General features: G+C 35.8%; 1 protein-coding gene across 1 annotated transcript; it reads left to right on the forward strand.

Annotated features, from left to right (window-relative positions):
* Positions 1-126: 126 nt before the first annotated feature.
* LOC129282015 (solute carrier family 15 member 4-like) lies at positions 127-20,341 on the forward strand. The gene is made up of 9 exons (XM_064112970.1): positions 127-599; positions 1,813-2,174; positions 4,348-4,558; positions 8,830-8,999; positions 10,069-10,289; positions 12,691-12,877; positions 13,622-13,822; positions 16,142-16,273; positions 18,203-20,341. Exons 2-9 carry the CDS (start codon positions 1,832-1,834, stop codon positions 18,475-18,477), a joined length of 1,740 nt encoding a protein of 579 aa, XP_063969040.1. The 5' UTR covers positions 127-599; positions 1,813-1,831; the 3' UTR covers positions 18,478-20,341.
* Positions 20,342-23,899: the final 3,558 nt, after the last annotated feature.

Genomic DNA, 23,899 nt, shown 5'->3' on the forward strand with positions numbered 1-23,899 from the left:
AACATAAATTTATTTAGCAAGATTAATAAACCCTTCAATAATTATATAATAAATGCAGATCTATTATGAAAGATTTATGTCTTAAATTAAAAAATCAGAATAAAAATTGCACACCTTGTAAGCCCTTTAACTGATTAACTCTTGAATCAAAATGTTTGCTAACATTTTTCAGTTTACTATAGCGTCTAGCTGGGCTAGGGGAGTGTCACTAGCAGCATGCAGTCATTCCTTTCCTTTGGTCATTCAAACTAAATCAACACAGCCAGCGCCAGCGCCAGCGCCTCTCTTCTGCTTGCAATCTTCGTTACTTTTACAGAGATCTGCGTTGGAAAAGGAAGCCTTCCCTGTACCCGTCCTTCAGTAATTGAATATATATTTTGGATTGCATATTTCTTTGATTGATGACGCCAGAAAAGACCCAGAGCAAGAGAGCTAGAGCAAGCCGAAGAACAAACCACGCATATGATACCGGCGTCTCATCGCTCGCAGGAGTTCCGGCGAGTTGAGTTAGGCGTAGCCGCTTGGACTTGGTGTCGCTACTACTACTACTACTAGCCCGCATTAATGTGTCTGTCTGTTGTTTGAGAAGTGTAGTTAAGGTTGTCACATTGTTCTTTTGTTCGTGAATATGCATAAATATATCTCCCTGTAATTACGGTCTGACTAACTGAAATAAGTTTGGTAATTGATCTCAAAAAGTCAAATTAAATTATGTCCTCAGTCTCAGTAAATCATACTCAAGAATTTTTCAAGATCCTATATAATAAGGGATGCTCAGGGCTGAAAATATTTCTATCTAAATAAATAGAGTAAAATTCACAGAGCAAAATGCTGAAAATTTTATTAAAATCGGATGACAAATAACAAAGTTATTGAATTTTAAAGATTTGCATTATTCTGTTGAAATAGTTCTAAACATGATCTAGGCACGTCGTCATGATGAATATTCATTAGGTGGGCTAATGATGTCATATCCCCTCTTGTTCTTTTGTATTTTATTATATGAAATTAGGTTTATTTAAAATTTTTCTACTAAGAACTAAAAGAATTGACAACTGATTAGGTGCATTAGTTATTTATTGCTGCAACTTATTTTAATCATAACGGAGACACATCATTTATACATGAAAATTGAAACTTGATTTCTTTTAATAACACAAGAAAAAAAGAAAGTGGGGATGTGACATCATCAGCCCCCCTAATGAATATTCATAATAATGTGCATATAACTTTTTTTTTTTTGAAAATTCACAACATTCTTATTTTTGTCTGATTGTAGCAAAACTTTCACCCAAATTTCTCTGAGCTTTTTTAGTCCGTTTTAAAATTATTTTCATAACAGTTGGATTTTCTGTGTACTTGCCGTTATTTGTACCTTTATGAAATTTTATGAATTGTTTTCATTACAGTTGTGTAGTTATGATGCCAGGAAGGGCCTGTTTCAATAAAGACTTACAATTCAATTCAATTGAAAAAAAATTCACATCTCTCATAACAAAAATTAATTAACATATACAATACTTCACATACACATTCATAGAAAATAATTTTTAAAATCTGCATAAAAAATTTAACAGCATTTATTCTTTTATTTATTCTTTTTTTTTTTTTTTGGGGGGGGCCATTATAGCAACTACATTTGAACCATTGCAACAGGTCTGAAATAGCAGCCAATCACCTTCAATGTTTTCATGGTAGTTAGCATTTAATGGCAGTTTCCATGACTGTAGGTCTTTATGAAGCGGGCTCATGGACAAGGTACCATGCAAAAGTAAATTACATAATTTACAATTGGGATTCTCTTTCCTCTAGGAATAAACCGTCAGAGATCATGGACCCATTGACAGACGAAGAAAGACTCATCCGTGCACCCCAAGAGCTGTCTCCAGCACCGTCTGCGGCACCGGTCAACTTTTTCAAGAGTGGACGTGCAAGGGTCGTCTTGTGCATCCTCTTCTGTGAGCTGTGTGAACGATTGACTTACTATAGTATCATAGGAAACCTCGTCATCTTCTGCACCAATGAACTCGGGTACTCCAGTGCCACAGCAGCTGTGATAGTTGCGGCCTTTTCCGGGACGTCGTATTTTGTGCCTATTTTCGGGGGCTGGGTCGCCGACTCGATTGCTGGGAAATACAACACGATCTTTGGGAGTTTGCTCATATATTTTGTTGGTGAGTAGTTATTCATGTTTCCATGACATTTGCTCTGGCGACAATTGCTGTGCTCTAAATTCCACACACTAATCAAATGGCCAACTTCAATCCTGGGTTTCACACTATTCCCTACCCTACACCTAACCCTTAATTTAAGATAAAATCCTTTTGCAACCCTAACTTACATGTACATCTTAGACAAAATTAAGCCCGGAGCACTTGTCATAGGAGCAAATGTTTTGTTACCCTTGCTCATATTTTATTGTTTTATGGTAAGTAAAAAAACTCATGTAGAACTAATGTGATGATGACTTTAGGAGGTACTGTATGGTCAAGATTTTCTTCATTTAGGAACAAGGGTATAATTTTGGGCTTAAGGACTTTACCGCTGATAGAGGGGGGAGTTGGGGAATTATATTAATTCAGTTTTCAGCCTGCCTAACTGTTGATCATGAAAGACAAATTTGTTTTGGATGAGCTGTTTTTGTATGGTACATGCAGGCTTAATTTCTGAACTGGGGGGCTTCAAGTATGCCATAAATAGTGAATTTATGTGCAAGTGACATATTAGCAACACACCTCACCTGGCTCATAGTTTGTATTGCATATCTAATAAAAAAATTGCTTTTATCCTGCTTTAGTTGAAGGGATGCTCCAGGCTGAAAATATTTATATCTGAATAAATAGAGTAAAATTCACAGAGCAAAATGCAGAAAATTTCATCAAAATCAGATAACAAATAACAAAGTTATTTAATTTTTAAGTTTTGCAATATTTTGTAAAAGCAATTATACGCACGTTGCCATGAATATTCATTATGTGGGCTGATGACGTCACATCCTGACTTTCCTTTTTCTTATGTTATATGAAATCATATATTTTTTTCATTATTTTATATATTTGTGAATAATATGTCGCACTTGTTATGAAATAAGTTTCAGCAATGAATATCTAATGCACTTCACTTGTCAATCCAATCTTTTTAGTTCTTGGAGGAAAGATATTGAATAAACCTAATTTCTTATAGTAAAATACAAAAGAACAAGTGGGGATATGACATCATCAATTTGCTCATTGAATATTCATGAAGACACGCCTAGAAGAACTGTTTCACCGGAAAATTCAAAAATCCTTAAAATGTCATAACTTTGTTATTCCTTGTCCAATTTTGATCAAATTTTCAGTGTTTTGTTTGATTTTTCTTTATATGTTCAAATCATATTTACTTCAGCTTGGAGTATCCCTTTAAAGGGGAATGAAACCTTTGGAACAAGTAGGCTTGTGTCAAAACAGAAAAATCAAAGAATAAGAACAAAGAAAGTTTGAGAAAAATCGGAAAAATATAGAGCAAGTTATGAGCATTTGAATATTGCAATCACTAATGCCATGGAGATCCTCCCATTGGCAATGCGACAAGGATGTGTGATGTCACATGTGAACAACTTTCCTTTTGATGGACTATAAAATACCCCCAAATGTATCTTTTCGCTTTTTCTTATGGTGAAACAAACTCTTTATCCATGATGTATTCTTTAAAAATCTGTATTACATGCTGTCCTATAGAAAGAAAACATGATCTACTTATAGATGTGATAAAAGAGGCAGTGTTAGTGAAATATATACTAAAGTAATGGGGAGAGTTGTTCACAAGTGACATCACCCATCTTTGTCGCATTGCCAATGTGAGGATCTCCATAGCATTAGTGATCACAATATTCAAATGCTCATAACTTTCTCATTATTTGTCTGATTTTTCTCAAAACTTTCGTTGATCTGTTTCTTTGATTTTTCTGTTTTCACCCAAGCTATCTTTGTTCAAAGGTTTCATTTTCCTTTAAGGAGCAATTTGTTTTGGGTGAGCTGTTTTTTCATGGTAAGTTCTAAATCTGTGGGGCTTCTAGTACGCCCAACAAAAGGTGAATTTATGCACTGACATAGGGACGCACCTAGCTCATTACTCATATTGCATAACATTGAAAGTGCTGCTGTTCTTCTTTGGCTGCCCCCCCCCCCTCTCTCCCCCCCCCCCCCGATATAAACCTCGTAAGTAACAGTGCTCTGAAGTCAAATACATACATTGTGCTATTGTACACAGGATGAGTACTATTTCCATATTACATTCAAATTGACGAATTGATAATGAAGTTCTTCTAATTTACTGGTATTTTATGCATTTTCATCACTTTTATAGGTGCTGTCACTCTACCTCTTATCTCAATTTACTATGAGGACATTGGAGATGGCAATGTGGGTCTCACAAACTCTCAAAAGCAAGGCTTCTTCGTGTTTGGTCTCCTGCTAGTCTCCATGGGAACAGGAGGCATCAAGTCCAATGTAGGTCCTTTTGGAGCCCAGCAGATGGAGGATCTAGGCGAAGGGGCAGTGCAGACGTTCTTTTACTGGTATGTTTGTCAGTCCAAAGTGTAGAGTGATAATGAGAGATAAATTTTCCATTTTTATTGCTTCAGCATTGCAGGTCAAATCAGAAAGAACAAATGGGTCAAATAAGGGAAGCCCTTCATGGAACATATATAGTCAGTGAGTTTTCATTGACTATTTGTTATAAGCTACTGAAATCCTTGCATCTGATTGGCTCAGAGAAAAAAGAAATTCAGTGAAAATCACTGACATTCAAGATGCTTCATAAAACACTTCCCAGATTTAATTGTCCCTCAGTCTCTTGGAAGTGAGGTATTCAAATACATTACTAGCAAGTCTCCTTTCTTGAGATATAGTTTTCATGTCTATTAGTAAAAGGTATTAAGTAGGAAGAACATTCATGATGGAGACAGGAAATCATCATCTAATGTTATTACATAAAATCATAATTTTTTCATTATTTCATACTTGTGTGAATAATATGTCTCCCTTATAATGAAATAAGTTGCAGCAATAAATATCTAATGCACTAAATCAGTTGTCAATCGAATTTTTCTAGTTCTTGGAGGAAAAAAATTGAATAAACCTAATTTTATATAATAAAATACAAAAAAACAAGTGGGGATGTGACATCATCAGCCCACCTAATGAATATTCATGACGACTGTTTTCACAAAATATTGCTAAACTTTAAAATTCAATAAATTTTTATTTGTTATCCGATTTTGATGAAATTTTCGGCATTTTGCTCAGTGAATTCTACTCTATTTATTAAGCTATAAATACTTCCAGCCCGGACCATCCCTTTAAGTAGGAAGAACATTCATAATCGAGACAGGAAATCATCATTGTGATCGATTGGTTTCAGTTTTCCACTAACGCACTTGCCATAAGCATGCATTTGTAATGGAGGCGCGATAGCTCAGTCGGTAGAGCGGGGGATTCGTATTCTGGTGACCCGGGTTCGATTCACACTGGGTGCGCTAGTGCCCTTTGGTAAGGCATTAATCCTCTTTACCAGGTCCTTCGGAGAGGACCTTAAGCGGTCGGTCCTCTGGTTGCTTGCTTACAAGCATTCATGCTTTCTTAGCAATCAGGTAAAAAATCCCCACCAATCAATGTGACTTTTTCTTTAGATACACGTACGCTATGAAATAAGCATAATTATGTATGATAAATCTGCATAGTCTAGATGGTTTTATACCATGGTACTGTACATTTGAAACCACCCTTGTGAGTTTGGGCCTACAAATGCAGCATTTGTATGTAACTCATTCAATTTGATGTTTGTAGTCAGGATTCAATAAAATGTGGTTAACTAAAATCTGGCTCTACCTCCTCCCGTTTGTATGATTCGTGCACTGCAGTAAACCCTGTAATTTTCATTTTGACAAACAAATCTTGTAACTCTGAAATATAATCCTTTACCCTTGTAAACACCGTATATACATATGAGTGTTCAAAATGGTATTGATTGATTTTGCCGGAGACAAGTCAAAAGTCACTAGCATTTCATTATCACCATGTGACCACTTTTAAATGAGATAGTGAAACTAGTACAATGTAGCATAAAAGTTAAGGATGCAGTTATATTCATTTATTGATTTTTTTTTCTGTTTGTTTACAGTATTACACATAAAGAGTCTCCATAAAAGTCACATGAGTTTCAGTTTTCAATCTGGGTAATTCCATAAAATATGGTGCCAAGTTATGATATTTGGGATGTCCTGTTTACTTAAAGAACTTTGAGCTATATGCCATTGCCATCCATACCATCATAAAACAAGTGTGAAGTCTCAGATATACATTTAATGAACACAAAGGGCATACTGTTCATTATTTGAAAACCAACTCAAATATTATTACTAGATTCATGACCATATTCATGGCCTCAATAGCTCATGGCACTCTTAATACATGTATGTCACTAATTGGTCCCTCATTTATATATGGAATCACCCATCTAGATCTTGGATTTTTAAGAGGATGGGGGAATGAAGAGATGGTGAAAAGGGTTTAAAAAAACTTACAAAGAGGCAAAAGTAAAGATGATAAACACATGCTTACATGACATGTTGCATAACTTTATTAAGATTATCCAGGGAATGGTTTTCCTGGTATCGCGTTGCAATTTGCACCACATTTTTTAAAGACTGCTATGCATAAAGTCTTTTGTATAGCATGTTTTTACATCGGACTGTACATTACTTAGTTGAGAGCTTTTCTCTTATGACCAAAAATGCTATTCATTTGTAAAGCAAAATTATTCCTTGTTATCACCCCCCCCCCCCTCCATCCTCCACCCACGAGATCAATCATTGGCATTTAGCCCTGATCTTCATAGCACAGTTTTTAAGGCTATTTAGATTTCATTTTAGCTGTAAAATGAAAGGAAATGACTCAAAATAAAACAAAAACAGTGTGCATGTATCTGGAATAGTGATACAATGAATACCGTAATTCAAATCTCAAAAAAGAAATAAGTTTTTCAGTTTGGATAATATTTCATTGCATTTTATATGCCTCTCATGATCATTATCATTTTCAATATGATGTATGACGTTGGATGTGGAAGCAAGAAATTACATGTGGTTTCCTTGTTGGTCATGCTATACCCGGATCCCAGATCTATACACTTTGCTTTCCGTCATGGAATTAGTTAAAATATGTTGTGTGGCAATATATTTTTTTTCATTCAGAATTTATTGATTGCTCTATTGATTTTTCATGTGATCAAGGTTTCACTTGACTCGGAAATATACTCTAGTGTTGTTGGTTTCAGTATCAAATTCACCATTCAAGACTTCTCAAGAATTATTATTGCTTCTATCCATTGTTCGCATTATTCAGCTTTTGATTGTGACACATGTTTCCTCCAATGAACCATTTTTAAATCTAAGTGAATTGTATTACTCGCATTGGTAGACTATCATTATTTGTATTTTATTATTATCAACGATAAATAAGGGGTCAGTTGCACTTTCTTTTGACTGGTTCATTAATGTTGTCCCTGGATTAATTTACTCTGCCGTCATCAACGTTCAATAGGAAGTTGGTTTGGATATAATGTACATGTATAGAATCCATCATTCCAGTCATAGGTAGATTGTTATGTTTCTATGGTGTTATCAGTATTAAAATTAATAAAGTAATTTCACTTTCTTTTGACAAAGGTTTGACTAATTGATGGTTGTTGGCTCAGGGACTGCCTTCTCTGCCATTGTCTATGTTCAACAAGAATTTGCTTTTGATATCATTCCAGTAATTGGTAGATTGTTATTTTTGCATGGTGTTATCAATAATAAAAAATAATGGGCGATTAAAATTTCACTTTCGTTTGATAAAGGTTTACTGGTTGATGGTTGTTGGCTCAAGTATACCCTACTTTGCCATTGTCTTTGTTCACCAAGAAGTTAGTTTAGAATTCATCTTTCCAGTCATTGGTAGAATGTTTTATTTGTATCAAGTGTAGTGATAAAAACTAATGAGCTATTAAAGTTTCACTGCCTTTTGATGGAGGTTTTGGCTCAGGAATTGCCTACTCTGCTGTTGTCTATGTCCAACAATAAACTGGTTTCGATACATGTATTAACTTTACAATGTGTGTCATTGGTAGATGATTAATTTTGTATGGTATGATCAATAATACTTAATGGGACAATTTCACTTTTTGGGCTCAGGGATCACCTACTATGCTGTCGTCTCTGTCCAATAAGAAGTTGGTTTCATTATTAACTTTACAATGTCTGTCATTCATAGATGGTTAATTGTATATGGTATTATCAATAATTAATAGAAACTTAATGGGACCATTTCACTTTCTTTTGATCATGGTTTTACTGGTTCATCAACGTTGGCTCAGAGATCGCCTACTATGCTGTCGTCTGTCCAACTAGAAGTTGGTTTCGAAATTGGTAGATTGTTGGTTTTATGTTATAAAAAATAAAAAACAATGAGTGACTAAAATTTCACTTTCTTTTTGATCAAGGTTTTACTGGTTCATCAATGTTGGCTCAGGGATCGCCTCCTATGCTGTCATCTATGTCCAACTAGAAGTTGGGTTTTGAAATTGGTAGATTGTTGTTTTTATTTTATCAAAAATAAAAATTAATGGGACAATTTCACTTTCTTTTGATCAAGGTTTTATTGGTTCATCAACGTTGGCTCAGGGATCGCCTACTATGCTGTCGTCTGTCCAACTAGAAGTTGGTTTTGAAATTGGTAGATTGTTGTTTTTATGTTATCAAAAATAAAAAATAATGAGTGACTAAAATTTCACTTTCTTTTGATCAAGGTTTTACTGGTTCATCAACGTTGGCTCAGGGATTGCCTACTCTGCTGTCGTCTATGTCCAGCAGGAAGTTGGTTTTGGTGTAGGTTTCACCATTCCCGCTGTCTCCATACTCCTGGCTATAATCATCCTTGTTCTCAGCCGCAACAAGTACTTAATGAAACCTCCAGAAGGTATGCGGAGAAGGGAAGATTTTGCCTTGCTTCTTGTTTTTTTTTTCTTGTTTTTTTCTTCAAAATCCTGGAACGACCTGCCACTAATAATTAGACAGTCTCCAACATTAGCAATTTTCAAAAAGTCATTAAAAACTCATCTCTTTCGTACTTTGTAGTTTTTAAAATATTACATTTAATTAATTCATTGTAAGCGCTTTGGGCCTAATGGGAAAAGCGCAGTACAAATAATAAGTAATAATAATAATAATAAAGAAAACATTACATAATACTAAATAGGTTCATTATTGCGGACTGAAATAATCGCTAGAGGGTATTCATTTGTCTTGCAATCTACTATGGTCAACAAGGAAATTTGTGATCACTCTCGCAAAAAGTGTTCACTAGCTTTCTAGGAAATTCGTGATCACTCTCGCAAAATGTGAGAATACCCTCTAGCGATTAAAACATTACATAGATTATATAAATTTTCAACTTAATATAAGCTTGGTAGAAATATAAAAGATAATCAAATAGTAAGCCTTTGCACATTTACAACTGCTCTCCAACAGAAATGTTCATGCATACTGATCGTTCACCTTTGGCAAGCAGCATCCATGCACAGTCTTGCGAGGAACTGGTTAGTGTAGGAAACAGCTGAGGCAGTCCAGGGCCCCATTGCATAAAAGTTACCATTATGGTAAATTTGCCATCCAATGGTAACTACCATGGTAACGCTGGTCGACAGCCAATCAAAATCAAGGATTCCATGCAAGTTACCATAATGGTGACTTCTATGCAACGGGGCCCAGATCATTTTGGGCCTTTTTTATTCGAAGAAAAATAAAACAAATATACCAGGCGTTAATTCGAAAGGATGATGGAAATAATATCTCTTTGAGTGGTGAGGCTTTGACTGTTTTCTGAGGGCAAAATGAATTATTTTTCACTATACTTTCTTGAAGCCTTGTATTTATCATAATGCATGTTGATGGAAGAATCAGTCTCAATGTTTTTATCACTTTCTTCCGATTGTAAACTTCAATCTTTCTACAATGTAGCAAACATCCTGTTATCTTTGTCTTCTTAGGGAGCGTACTGACTAAAGTAGTGAAGATCACTTTCGATGGGACAAAGCAATGTACATGTATGCATGCAAACCAAGATGAGGACCTTGATAGCTGTCTGGACAGGACTAAGATCTCAAAAGGGGGGCGATACCAGGACCAAGAGGTCGATGATGTCAAGTCTCTGGGGCGCGTGATACCGGTCTTCATACCCATCATCATCTATTGGACGATATATATCCAGGTAAATAGAAGAGAATCATTTATTTGTTTAAGATATTTTTTTTTTAATAAATAAAAAGTTGTTCACATTAAATTTTGAATTTACTGAAAGTAAATTAACACGGTTTCAAGGGAAAATATCCGTCTTCAACAGGTGGTAGGACGATTCTGTTCAGGGCTTGGAGATGTGTGTACTGCCATAGGCATGAAATCTGAATACTCGTGGACGTCGCGTGATCCCTCTCATTTGATGTTAAAGTTAACAGTTTGCATATGACACGGCTCAACGACTTGTACCAACTGTGAAAGAGATTTAGACGATGGTCTGTGGGTCGACTCTTATTGTTTCATCTGTTAATGGGCTTTCTTACACAATTCTAATATTTCTTCATGGGGGATATTACTGTACAGGGATGTAACAGCTGCCGTCATGGGGATGGTGGATGAATATAGGGATTAATGAATGGCCAGTGTTGATGTTGTAAAAGAAGTTCTTGGTATTTTTTTAAAGCAGATACAAACCAATAGCGCCATCTTAAGTCCTCAACTACTCATACCTGACCACTTTCCTGACCCATAATGCTAGTGTAGTCTAGTGATATAGACCCACTTGAATGATAACATGCTAATTAACTACTCAATACATTTATACACCAATGATTATGTAACCAAGCAGCGAAACAGTTACTTTTCCTCTCAAAACATTTTAGTTTCTCTAAACAAATACAATTATCTTTAGGTCAATTTATTCTCTGTAGATATCTGAAAAGGTATATTTTATTAAGACTATATATTTATAACACACAGTCAATGAGAGACCACACACAGTTCACTCCCCGTTTAAGTTATGAAGAGGATTATGCGCTATATAAAAGCGGATTATTATTATCATCTCTACAAGAGATCACAGAGGAGCGTCTACAAATCTTCTTTGGATTCATCTGATATACATCAGGCTGGGCTTGTTTTTAAATATTAATTGAAAAATAAATGTAAAATGCATATACATATATATGAAATATACCAAAAATTTTACAAGAAAACTATCTTATGAATATATATTTTTTTAAAGAAGAGGATTTGGATAGCCAATCCCAACAATCAGAATTAATCATTGAACATGTGAACCCATTTCCATTTTGTTGTCTCACGTGCATAGCAGAGTGAGACTAAAGGCGCCGCTTTTCCGACGGCTGAACTTAGACCATGTTGGGGGAATCAACATCAAAATCTTAACCTAAGGTTAAGTTTTTGAAATGTCATCATAACTTAGAAAATATATGGATCTAGTTCATGAAACTTGGACATAAGGCTAATCAAGTATCACTGAACATCCTGCATGAATTTCACGTCAGATGACCAAGGTCAAAGGTCATTTAGGGTCAATGAACTTTGACCGAATTGGGGTATCTGTTGAATTACCATCACAACTTTGAAAGTTTATGGATCTGATTCATGAAACTTGGACATAATAGTAATCAAGTATCACTGAACATGCTGTGCAAGTTTCAGGTCACATGATTAAGGTCAAAGGTCATTTAGGGTCAATGAACTTTGGCCAAATTGGGGGTATTTGTTGAATTACCATCATAACTTTGAAAGTATATTGGTCTAGTTCATGAAACTTGGACATAAGAGTAATCAAGTATTACTGAACATCCTGCCTGAGTTTCATGTCACATGACCAAGGTCAAAGGTCATTTAGGGTCAATGAACTTAGACCATGTTGGGGGAATCAACATCAAAATCTTAACCTAAGGTTAAGTTTTTGAAATGTCATCATAACTTAGAAAATATATGGACCTAGTTCATGAAACTTGGACATAAGGTTAATCAAGTATCACTGAACATCCTGTGCACATTTCAGGTCACATGACAAAGGTCAATGAACTTTGGCCATAATGGGGGTATCTGTTGAATTACCATCATAACTTTGAAAGTTTATGGATCTGACTCATGAAACTTGGACATAAGAGTAATCAAGTATCACTGAACATCCTGTGCGAGTTTTAGGTCACATGTTTAAGGTCAAACGTCATGTAAGGTAAATGAACTTTGGCCATGTTGGGGGTATTTGTTGAATTACCATCATATCTCTGTAAGTGTATTGGTCTAGTTCATAAAACATGGACATAAGAGTAACCAAGTATCACTGAACATCTTGTGCGAGTTATAGTAGTTTTCAAAGTCAGCACTGCTGCTATATTGAATCGTGTGATGCAGGTGAGACCGCCAGAGGCATTCCACTTGTTTGTCCTATTACCTACTAAAACAAGATAGTACCTGGACAATATGTATAATGATATAATACGTGTTGATATATTTGATTATTCAGATAAGTACGTAGCAAGGAAAAGCACCTGGGGAAACTTTATATCAACTATCAGAACTCTAGTACAACTCTGATTTTCTCATTTTTGTAGATGTCATCCACCTATTTACTGCAAGGAGAGAGGATGAGATTAAAATACGGAGATTTCACGATACCTGTTGCTGCCCTCAATCTTTTCAATGTGGTTATCATCCTGATTCTTATACCCATCATGGACCGAATCGTCTACCCATGTTTTGAGAGGAATGGTATGAGGTTGTCCATGCTGAAGAGAATAGGTTAGTTGTTGTGTACATCATTGTATTGTTCTTTAATTACAATAAATCCAAAAGAATGGTAAAAAAGTGGCTGGAAAATTTCAATAAAATCTTATGGCTTACTAAACAGCGATTCCCCTCAGCAAAAGCCGCATAGTCTAATTTCTCATCTAACTGGTGTAGGTCTAATTGACAGAAGATTTAATTTTGACCTGGCTTTACTTGTATTTAGTCTCATTACCATTTCATCTCCCTCAGAGTGAAATTCAGGCAATATTGGATGAACTAGTTACTTAATTCTGGTAAGGTCAATTTTCTAAAGGGCACATTTCTTTCTTACAGCACAAGTGGGTAAAATAGAAAAGGGCACCGAAATTTCCAAAAAGTGAATGTCAGTGGCATTGAGTTCAGGTGGGTGTTTCATAAAGCTGTTCGTAAGTTAAGAACGACTTTAAGAACGACTGGTGATCCCTTCTTTTGGTAAACGGTATACACCATTGGCGATGGTTTAGCGTGTAAGAAAGGTTCACCAGTCGTTCTTAAAGTCGCTCTTAACTTACGAACAGCTTTATGAAACGGCCCCCAGAGCATCTACAACCATGGGCCTGGATTGGTTTAAAGCCTTGGCGGTATGATTGAAAAGGTCAGTGTCAAATGCCAAATATACATGTAGATGGATCTGGCAAGGGCATGCATGTGGACGAGAATCCATACACGATACTTAAGTTCTCCTTTTTTATTGATTTTCATCCCCTCTCATTGTAGGAATCGGAATGTGTTTTGCTGCCGGCTCTATGATTGTGGCGGCCATCGTAGAGATATGTCGGAAGAACGTGATGCGAGGTGGGGGATTCCTAGAGCAAACGATTGCAGACGTCACATACAATGCTTCGGACGTCTCTGTCTTTGCCCAGATTCCACAGTACTGTTTGATTGGAACCAGTGAAGTCTTCACAAGTATCACAGGTTAATAAGATTATATGGACTGCTATGTCAGGCATGTAGTCATTTCTACACAGCTGCAGTGCAACTATGTCACCGTTCTCATTACACTTTCTAAAACTATTTTACTGGAAACCGGTTCAGGAAACCAGTTTGGAAGATCGCTTTGCTAGCATTTCCACTTGATCACACAAAAGTGGTTTTCAAAATCACTTCATGTAAAGCGATCTTGTTACTATGGGAATGCTCTCAGTGAGGGTCACACGTTTCGCGCAAAATTCGAAACCGCAGCGTAGGCATTCTGCACACAGTGCGTGGGATAGCATGCTCAAAATGTTCGACAGATCACTTCCCGATGAACGGTTGAGTCCTCACGCTAAAACCAGTTTAACGAGGCAAAGTGATCTTGAAAACTACATCGCGAGGTGGTTTTCTGAACCAGTTTGGAAGATCACTTCCAAGATCGCCTCGACCGTTCTCATTACACGTTAAACTAGTTTCCTGTAAACTAGTTTTAGGAAGGTAGTGAGAACGGTGTCTACGAGCCTGTGACTTGTGGTCAGGCTTTATGATCATGAACATTCATGTACAAGCTGAATAAGATTATTAACTTCATCAAATTAACCGTCTTAAAGGTCAAGACCACCCAAGAAAAATGTTGATTTGAATCAATAAAGAAAATTCAAACAATCATAATACTGAAAATCTCATCAAAATCGGATGTAAAATATGAAAGTTATGACATTTTAAACTTTCGTTTATTTTTCAAAAAACAGTTATATGCATTTGCATTTAATTGGCATTTAAATGAGAGAGTCGACGATGTCTCTCACTCACTATTTATTTTGTTTTTCATTGTTTAAATTATACAATATTTCAATTTTTGCAGACTTGACATTAAGGACCGACTTGACAGAACCATAAAACCTTAAAACAATGGCAACAGCACATGTTCAGGGAGGAATGAAACTTTGTTTCACAGAACATTGAGAAAATAAGAATATTTCATATAATAAAATACAAGAGAAATAGTAAGTGGATGACGTCATCAGTCTCCTCATTTGCATACCAACCAGGATGTGCATATAACTGTTTTGTGAAATTAAGCGAAACTTTGAGATGTCATAACTGTCTTATTTTACACTCAATTTTGATGAAATTTTCAGTGTTGTGCTTGATGGATTTTTCTCTTTTTATTTAAATCAACTTTTTGTTGGGGTGGACTTGTCCTTTAAAATGCAAGTAGTTACCACAAGCAATAATTTCTCGAGAGAGAGAGTTGGGTGATAATAATAGTTACACGTAATTCGAACACAGTTTTAATACACAAGCCGTTAGGTAACCTCTTGGTAAAGCCAAGCTATGTTGAAATATTCATGAAAGACACAAACATAAATAAGCACATGAAGGCACTTGTTACATTGTCTTCATTATTTAGAATGTCATAACACAATTTGAAGGTGCTCTTGTGATTAGATGAAGTGCGCATAATTGCTCTCATGGACCAGTAAGCAAAACAAAAGTGCACTGTATTAAGCCAACGGCACACCACTTTTCTGATGACTATGCCAATTGAAATACGATAAAAGATTAAGTCATTTTCATTCTGCCCAGTCTGGTAACTGAATGCCTTTCGTATTCCAGGGCAATAAACCATTTTTTTCCAGAATGATTTGATACTTATTAATAATAACAGTAATAGACATGTATATACATGTAGCGTCATCTTTTGAGAAATAATCTATTCCGAGGTGCACTATTATTATTATCCAAGACTTTGCTCGAACTGCCCTCCAGTGCTTCGTGCATTCAATGAATTAATCCTGCCAGGTACCCATTCACTTCACCTGGGTTGAGTGCAGCACAATGTGGGTAATGTGGTTAAGATTCTCGTCTTTCAATCTGAGGGACGTGGGTTCGATTCCAAGCCATGGCGTGTTTTCCTTCAGCAAGAAATTCATCCACATTGTGCTGCACTCAACCCAGGTGAGGTAAATGGGTACCGGCAGAAGTAATTCCTCAAAAAGCTTTGTGCATCAGAATCGGTAGACTAGCTTAGCCGGGGTAATATAGGAGCGCCTTGAGCACGTAGCAAGGTGGATAAGTTCGCTATACAAATCCTATATTATTATTATTGTTAAATTTCTTGGTGAAGGAAAACATGCCATGGCTGGGATTTGAACCCACAACCCTCTGATTGAAAGGAGAGAGTCAGAACCACTAGACCACAACGCCCCCATGTATTTAATCATACATTCAAACACTTACTGTTCAATATGTTTGATTCTCTTAGAATTTATTTTCTGATCATTACCCCATCTTACATTGATCTCTAACATCCAGGTCTTGAGTTTGCGTACTCCCAATCACCTGACTCCATGCAGGGTGTCATCATGGGGTTATTCCTGATGACCACCGGTCTAGGAAGCTACCTAGGGTCCCTACTAGTTATCATCGTCAATGCTGCTTCATCAGGTAAAGGTGGCAAAAGTTGGTGGTTCCGGAAGGTTTAGAGCATGGACCTGGCAACGGAGGATTATTCTATAATTTCTAGCGGTGCTGTGACAATGCTCAGCAGCACCCCCAGTAACAATAGAATAATTATCCGTGGACAGGGCCCTGGTTTAGAGCAGACAAAAGCTTTGGGGGTTGAACCATTGTTGGAGGAAACCAAAACACAAAGAGAGAATTAATTTTATTGGAAAGATTAACATTAGCAGGGGTATGTTAAAAACAAGTTTCATCAAAATCAGTTATAAAATGAGAGAGTTTTATGGAAGTTTGAAAATTCTTGCAACACTTTCTATAGGGATCTTCAAATTCACAAGCATTCTTCAGAATGGCCAAGTTTGTGGACAACTCTACATTTTTTTTTAAACACAAATTTTCAGATTTTTCCTTATATTTTACGTATTTCTGATCATCTACCCCTGACCTTGACATATGTGGTGTGAATTATACTTTCCCGTTACATGCTGTGTTCAGAAGGAGGCAAGATGTAATTTGAAAGAAAATGAGGAACATGGGAAATTTAATGTACAACAAATGGATAGTTGTCCACAAAAATCAGCCATTTTGAAGCATGTTTGCCAATTTAGGGATCCTCGTAGAAAGTAAAACATGACTTTTCAAACTTCCATAACTTTGGTTTTTTACAACAGATTTTGATAAACTACTTTTTTGATTTATCCTCTTATTTTAATGTTTCTGCACAGATTGATTCTCTCCTTGGGTTTTGGTTTCCTTTAATGAACGATAACTAGCACTTCCAAAACATTGTTTGGTCAGAATGTTCCAGTGTCACCAGCAACAGCGGTGCATTTACTCCAACTGCTATGATTCTGATTGATAATTTCAGTATTGTCACAAAACACTGTAGTTTGATTACAGATGTTGATCTCTCGTTTTTGTTTTTTATTATTTATTTTCCTCTGGTTTTTCAAAGTGCTTTTAGTATTTGACACGAATATGAGGTCAATATAAAATTATTTGATTTGTTGTTGTTATAATCATTAGTTGTGTAGTAGAAATAGCAGTGGTGGTGGTGGTGGTAGTAGTAGGAGTAGTAGTAGTAGTAGTAGTAGTAGTAGTCGTAGTCGTAGTAGAAGTAGTAGTAGTGAAAGTGGTAGTAGTGGTAGTAGTGGTAGTAGTAGTAGTGGTAGTAGTGGTAGTAGTAGTAGTAGTAGTAGTAGTAGTAGTAGTAGTAGTCGTCGTAGTCGTAGTAGAAGTAGTAGTAGTGAAAGTGGTAGTAGTGGTAGTAGTGGTAGTGGTGGTAGTGGTAGTAGTGGTAGTAGTGGTAGTAGTGGTAGTAGTGGTAGTAGTGGTAGTAATGGTAGTAGTGGTAGTAGTGGTAGTAGTGGTAGTAGTGGTGGTAGTAGTGGTGGTGGTGGTGGTGGTGGTGGTGGTAGTGGTGGTAGTGGTGGTAGTAGTAGTAGTAGTAGTAGTAGTAGTAGTAGTAGTAGTAGTTGTAGTAGTAGTAGTAGTAGTCGTAGTCGTCGTAGTAGTCGTCGTCGTCGTAGTAGTCGTCGTCGTCGTAGTAGTATTGGTAGTAGTAGCAGTAGTAGTAGTAGTAGTCGTAGTATTGGTAGTACATGTAGTAGTGGTAGAAGTGGTAGTAGTAGTGATTGTGGTGGTGGCAGTGGTAGTAGTAGTAGTAGTGGTGGTTGTGGTGGTGGTAGTAGTGGGAGTTGTACTTGAGTTGATCTCAGTCAGTGGCGAACCGTGACCCAGAGGAGACGAGGCATTGGAGGGGCACAGCATTGTTCACAAACAATACAGTGCCCCTCCAATCATTTCCTGCGGGTCATGGTCCGCCACTGATCTCAGTATTAGTAGTATTAGGGGGTTTTTTTTATACATTGACCTACCATGAATGATCAATGTTTCTCTTTGCCTTGTTACCAGGTACCTGGATTCCGGATGAAATCAACGATGGATTCTTGGAATATTTTTACTTCCTTCTTGCCGGGCTGATGCTGCTCGACTTCCTCGTCTTCCTGATCATCGCACACCGGTATAAATACGTCAATGGTAGCACTAGGACGGGCAGTGTAGATTCCTTTAGCAGCAAACCTAATGAAGAAGTGGGTTACTCTTATAACACAGATACGGAATCGCTGCTTCCTCAATCTCCAGAACATCAGTCAAAGAGAGTTGAAAATGATTATTCTTTTTCATAGAGGTATGTCTTGATTGCACTAGAAACGTTTTGTCTGAAAGATATTTTATCAAAGCTTTGTGATACCAATGTTTATTACTTAATCAATTGGACAAAATAGAGATTTGTTTTAAGGGGTGTGATAGAATGACACTTTAGCTCATGATTGATATGTGAAATTTAGAATTGTTTTTATAGAATTTTTCAAATATTTCTTTAGATCTTTCAAATCATATCAGGGAATTTGCACAACTTCAATAGATTTTAAAATATTTACTTTATTCTTCTTCTTCTATGTAGTACAGTCAACCTTTTGTGTATAATCATACTTTTGGCAGGTATAGTGTGGATGCTAATATGTACAGTGCAGCTAAAAATAAGCGACTCTATCTAGCGGATCTGAGTTCCCTGTACCACTTGCTTGAATTTAGCTAAAGTGGTACAGCTGATGGCATCTTGGGACAGCCCATTCCACAGTCTGATAGTGTCAGGGAAGAAAGTATGTTGGTAGCTAATAGTTCTAGTTTTTATATTTCTAAAGACTAACATGACCAACAGGTTTATTTTGATTTTAAAGGAGAATGAAACTCTTGGAGCAAGTTAGCTTTTGTGAAAGCAGAAAAATCAAAGAATAAGATGAACAAAAGTTTGAGTAAAATAGGACTAGCAATAGAAGAGTTATGAGCATTTGAATGTCGACATCGCTAATGCTATGGAGATCCTCCCATTGGCAATGCGACCAAGATCTATGATGTCACAGATGAACAACTCTCCCCTTTTGGACACTGAAAATATATCCCAAACATCTCTTTTTGCTCATTCTAATCATATGACAAACGATTCATCAATGATATAATGTTGTGAAACCTCTGTACTTGTCCTCTCATAAAGAGAACACCTCACCTTGTGATAGACTCTATAAAAGTGAGAATATAAGTGAAATAAGTACTAAAGTAATGAGGGAGTTGTACGTGTGTGACATCGCAGATCTTGGTCGCATTGCCAATGGGAGGATCTACATGGCATTAGTGATCTCAATCTTCAAATGCTCATAAATTTCTTATTATTCATCTAATCTTCCTCAAACTTTCAACAATATGTTTCTTTGATTTTTCTCTTTGATATGGATTCAGCTGGTTTCAAGGGTTTCATTCTCCTTTAAGAAAAAGTACTCGGATCATTTACTACAGAATTCTGAAATGTACATTGGCTGTGTTCAGGGACTGCCTGGTTCCAGTTTAAAGTGACTGTTCTTTGGCACTAAGATATGTTTACCTTTATTGGAGAGTAGGGTCCAGATTTGACACCGTTTTATTTCCCATTCACTGAGCATGCCGCATTGATGCATTACACAAATGTTTATATTGTGTTTATTTTGAAGAGGAACATTATATGTTGTGTTCATTGTGTTTGATTTTTCTCACACATTTTTATTGATGATTGTCGACAATTTCTTTATCAACTTTTCAACGGATTACGGATAAGAGTTGGAATGTACTAGATTTATTATTTACGTCTCATCCGTCAGATGTGTCTTAAGTTGATATCGTTCCTGGTATACATATAAGTGATCAACAGACTTGCCTGTTCCAGAAGTACAGGCCTTGACTACATACCTGATCCTTGTCAAAGAGCTTTCTGGAGAATACATTACATTGATGAAATATGAGTGACCAGAAGATCAAAGTCAAAGAGAGCTTTAAAACTGGAATACTTGTTGAGTCTTGCCAATTTGTCTTCGATAAAATGCGTGTGTGAATCTCCAAAGTATTACTTAATTCTCTTATATAGTGATTCCTTTCTCACGAGAACAATTGATGTTCAATCATAAGATTCTAGCAACAGAGTAATGAGGTTTTTGTCTGAGAAACAAACTGTGGTTGTATATTATGCCTCTGCCCACTGGAGGTTATGCCTGAGGCAGAAGGTTTCCGGGTTGTCTGTCTGTCCCTCCGTCCTGTGTTCCCGCAATAACTCAAGAACCGTTAGACCGAGTGTCTTCATTTTGGATCATGTATGCATGTGGGATGGATAATGAAGTGAATAGTTTGAGGCGTATGGAGGTGAAAGGTTCAGGGTCACAGAGGTCATTATATACCCTAATGGCGCAGTCATATTTCCCCTACGGCGAGTTGAAAACGGCCTTTTAGACATCTCTGTACCAGCTACATATGTTTGAATAAACATGAATAAAACGGCTGTTTTCGACTCGTCGTATGGACGCTGTAGTGGATATGTGACTGCGCCATAAAACGCACTGTTTTTGCAATAACTTACAAGACCTTTGTGGGTCAACTTTGTATTTTGATCATGTATACATATGTGAGTGGCAATAGTTTGATTGGTTTGGTGGTATGGAGGTCAAAGGTTGAAGTTCACAAAGATCATTACGTACCTTAAAGGTCAAGTCCGCCCCAGGAAAACGCTGACTTGAATAAATAGAGAAAAATCAAACTAGCATAGTGCTGAAAATTTTATCAAAATCGGATGTAAAATAAGAGAGTTATGACATTTTAAAGTTTCGCTTATTTTTCACAAAACGGTGATATGCACAACTAGGTGAGTCAGTCGATGATGTCCATCACTCACTATTTCTTTTGTATTTTATTGTTTGAAATACACAATATTTCATTTTTTTATAGATTTGACAATAAGGACCAACTTAACTGAACCATATAGTATTAAACAATGCTAATTCCACATGTTCAGGGAGGAATTAATCGTTGTATCACTTGACAATGAGGAGAAAATTAGAATATTTCATATAATAAAATTCAAAAGAAATAGTGAGTGGATGACGTCATAGTCTCCTCATTTGCATACCAGCTAAGATGTGCATATAACTGTTTTATGAAATTAAGCGAAACTTTAAAATGTCATAACTTTCTTATTTTACATCCGATTTTGATGAAATTTTCAATGTTATGCTTGTTGGATTTTTCTCTTTTTATTCAAATCAACTTTTTGTTCGGGTGGACTTGTCCTTTAAATGTCTTGTTCTTGTGATTAGCCAAGAACCTTTTGACATATCACCTTCAAACTTGAGTCATGTGTATACCTTAAAATGCCTTGTACTTCCAATAGCTAAATAATAGCTAATCAATCAGTGAAGGTATCAACTTCAAAATTAGAAGATGTATGCTTGCTGGAGTGCCAATGATCTGATCATTATGGGGAACAGAGATCAAAGGTCACAGAGGTCATGCATCTTGAGGTATATCATTTTCTTGATAATTCAAGAACTGTTTGAAGGACCATGGACCTACTACTCTGACAGTAGGTCCATGGAAGGACTGACTTCAAATTTTGGTTATGTTTGCAAGCACGTAGATGTGACTATGATCTCATTAGTTTTTGGTATCAAGGTTAAAGATCAAGCTCACAGATCCTGTTGAATCCATGAAAGACCTCTTATTTTCTGTGAAATATGTTACAAATTATTTTCTTTAATGACTATGCAATGAACAATATGATCTGATTGATTTAATGGTTTTCACAATGCCAGTACTAAGTATGCAGTAAATTCGAAAATCCATCTAGATCTGGTTCGTTCCTATTCTTACTTTTCCTAGCTTTAGTGTTAAGTGTAAATGTATTTATGATAGGTCCCAACATGGATCCTTGTGGAACACCATGAGGTAGTGAGGTCGTCCATTGTGAGTACCTATATAATGGCTCAGGTCAGTAGGTGAAACCCTGAAGGGGTTTCCTGCTATTCTTTCTTTTCCATTCCAATTGAGACTTGATAATTGCATAAAAAGAAAAACGTAACCAAAAATTAAGAGTCATCTTGCCCTGCATTGCTGTGATTTCAAAGGCTTTCAAGTTTGTTGTTTTTTCTTGTCGATCATGATAAGCTCTGATAATTAGAAGCACACTCAGTTTACATTTATTGTGTAGTTATGCATTTGAATTTGAATATATATATTCTAATTAATACAAGTATGTGATACATTTTACATTGGTATAACAGTACTATTTTGTATTGCCTCAATCATTCCAAATTACAGGTTATTTTCTACAAATTCTTAATATTTCTAAATGAGAATTTTTATTGTCATATCTAATTGTGAAAATATACATTTTTATGTGAATGCATATTTTATTACTCATTTACTACTCTTTAGTGTCTGTAGTTTAAGTTTTGAATGGTGCTTTAATAATTAATTAATTAATTCTTATATTTTTACATCCTTTATATAATTGCCCTATTACATGCACATTTTGTGATATGAAATTCTTTTTTTTTATTGCACAAACATGTACTTACCAGATGTGAATATGTAGACTAACTTGAACTAATTTAAATATGTGCGTTATTTGTTTTGTAAAACGGGTCGGCAGTATAGATTTGTAGTAGAAAGGTTGTAGAACCTGTCCAAATGTTTGAGGCTCGCACGGATGAGATCACACCTGCCTTCTATTATGACATCACAGGTGTATGTGGTATGTGCGCCTAAGTAAGCGCCAAAATCCTTGCCAACATCCTTCCTGTGAAAGGACATGCATTACAGATAGCATAGATCTCAGTTATTACGCGCTCTGAGTAAACTGATGCTCCAAAATTGCACAATGCTGCGCAGAAAATGCATGACTTGGAGGTTGCATAGAATTAAAGCATGAACTCGTGACTTGCATACGCATTATTGGCTACAATCCTTGAACCCGTTTTATAATAAGTTATGTCGTATAATATGGTATATACTCAGTTATAGATGTTCATGTTATTCATATAAAAAATGTATTCTATCTTGTTATATTCTTCAAAACTCAAACTGTTTTTTTTTTGGTCAAGGAAAGCAATTATGTGCCCATTGTTAGTAAATTCATTTTTCTTTTTTGAATTATATATATATATATATATCTTCTAAATGTCATGATTTTCAATTATGAATCTAATGCTTTATTTTTTTTCATAACTCATGAAAATTCAGATACTAACTCAAAATATAGTCCAACTCTCAAAGAAATACTTTTGTTATTCCTTTTATAGGTTTATAATTTCTGCATTTAATTGTTTAATAAACAGAGAACTGAGGTATTTATATTGTTAAAATTTGTGTTACAAATCTGAATCTTCCTGTTGAATATATTGCCACTTACAAAAAAAGTCTAATTGTATTAACATCATATGCAATATTACATGGTATTTTTTGCCTTTGCAAAAGATAAGTATTTTAAACAGGAATTATGTGTCGATGTATTCTATTTGTGTGTTTATCTATTGTCATTTAGATATATTGAACGAAAGATTGTTTATTACCATAATGTGAATGTTCAAGTCTTTTGTGTGTTTTTCTGTTTCTGTAACTATAACAAGACAAGTTTCTATAAATGATGTTGATAATATATAGATGTATGTGTATTGTATCTACCCAGACATTGAGTATTCTGAAAATATTTGTCATGATATCCAAAATGAAAAGAGAAGGCTTTAAATACTT

This window comes from Lytechinus pictus, chromosome 18 (genome assembly GCF_037042905.1).
Source record: "Lytechinus pictus isolate F3 Inbred chromosome 18, Lp3.0, whole genome shotgun sequence".
NCBI lineage: Eukaryota > Metazoa > Echinodermata > Echinoidea > Temnopleuroida > Toxopneustidae > Lytechinus > Lytechinus pictus.

Bases quoted from the DNA above. Each gene is read 5' to 3' on its own strand.
- LOC129282015 (XM_064112970.1), top strand. From the start codon at position 1,832: ATGGACCCATTGACAGACGAAGAAAGACTCATCCGTGCACCCCAAGAG. The intron at 2,175-4,347 runs GTGAGTAGTTAT...TCACTTTTATAG, and splicing joins TTTGCTCATATATTTTGTTG to GTGCTGTCACTCTACCTCTT. The intron at 9,000-10,068 runs GTATGCGGAGAA...TTGTCTTCTTAG, and splicing joins CTTAATGAAACCTCCAGAAG to GGAGCGTACTGACTAAAGTA.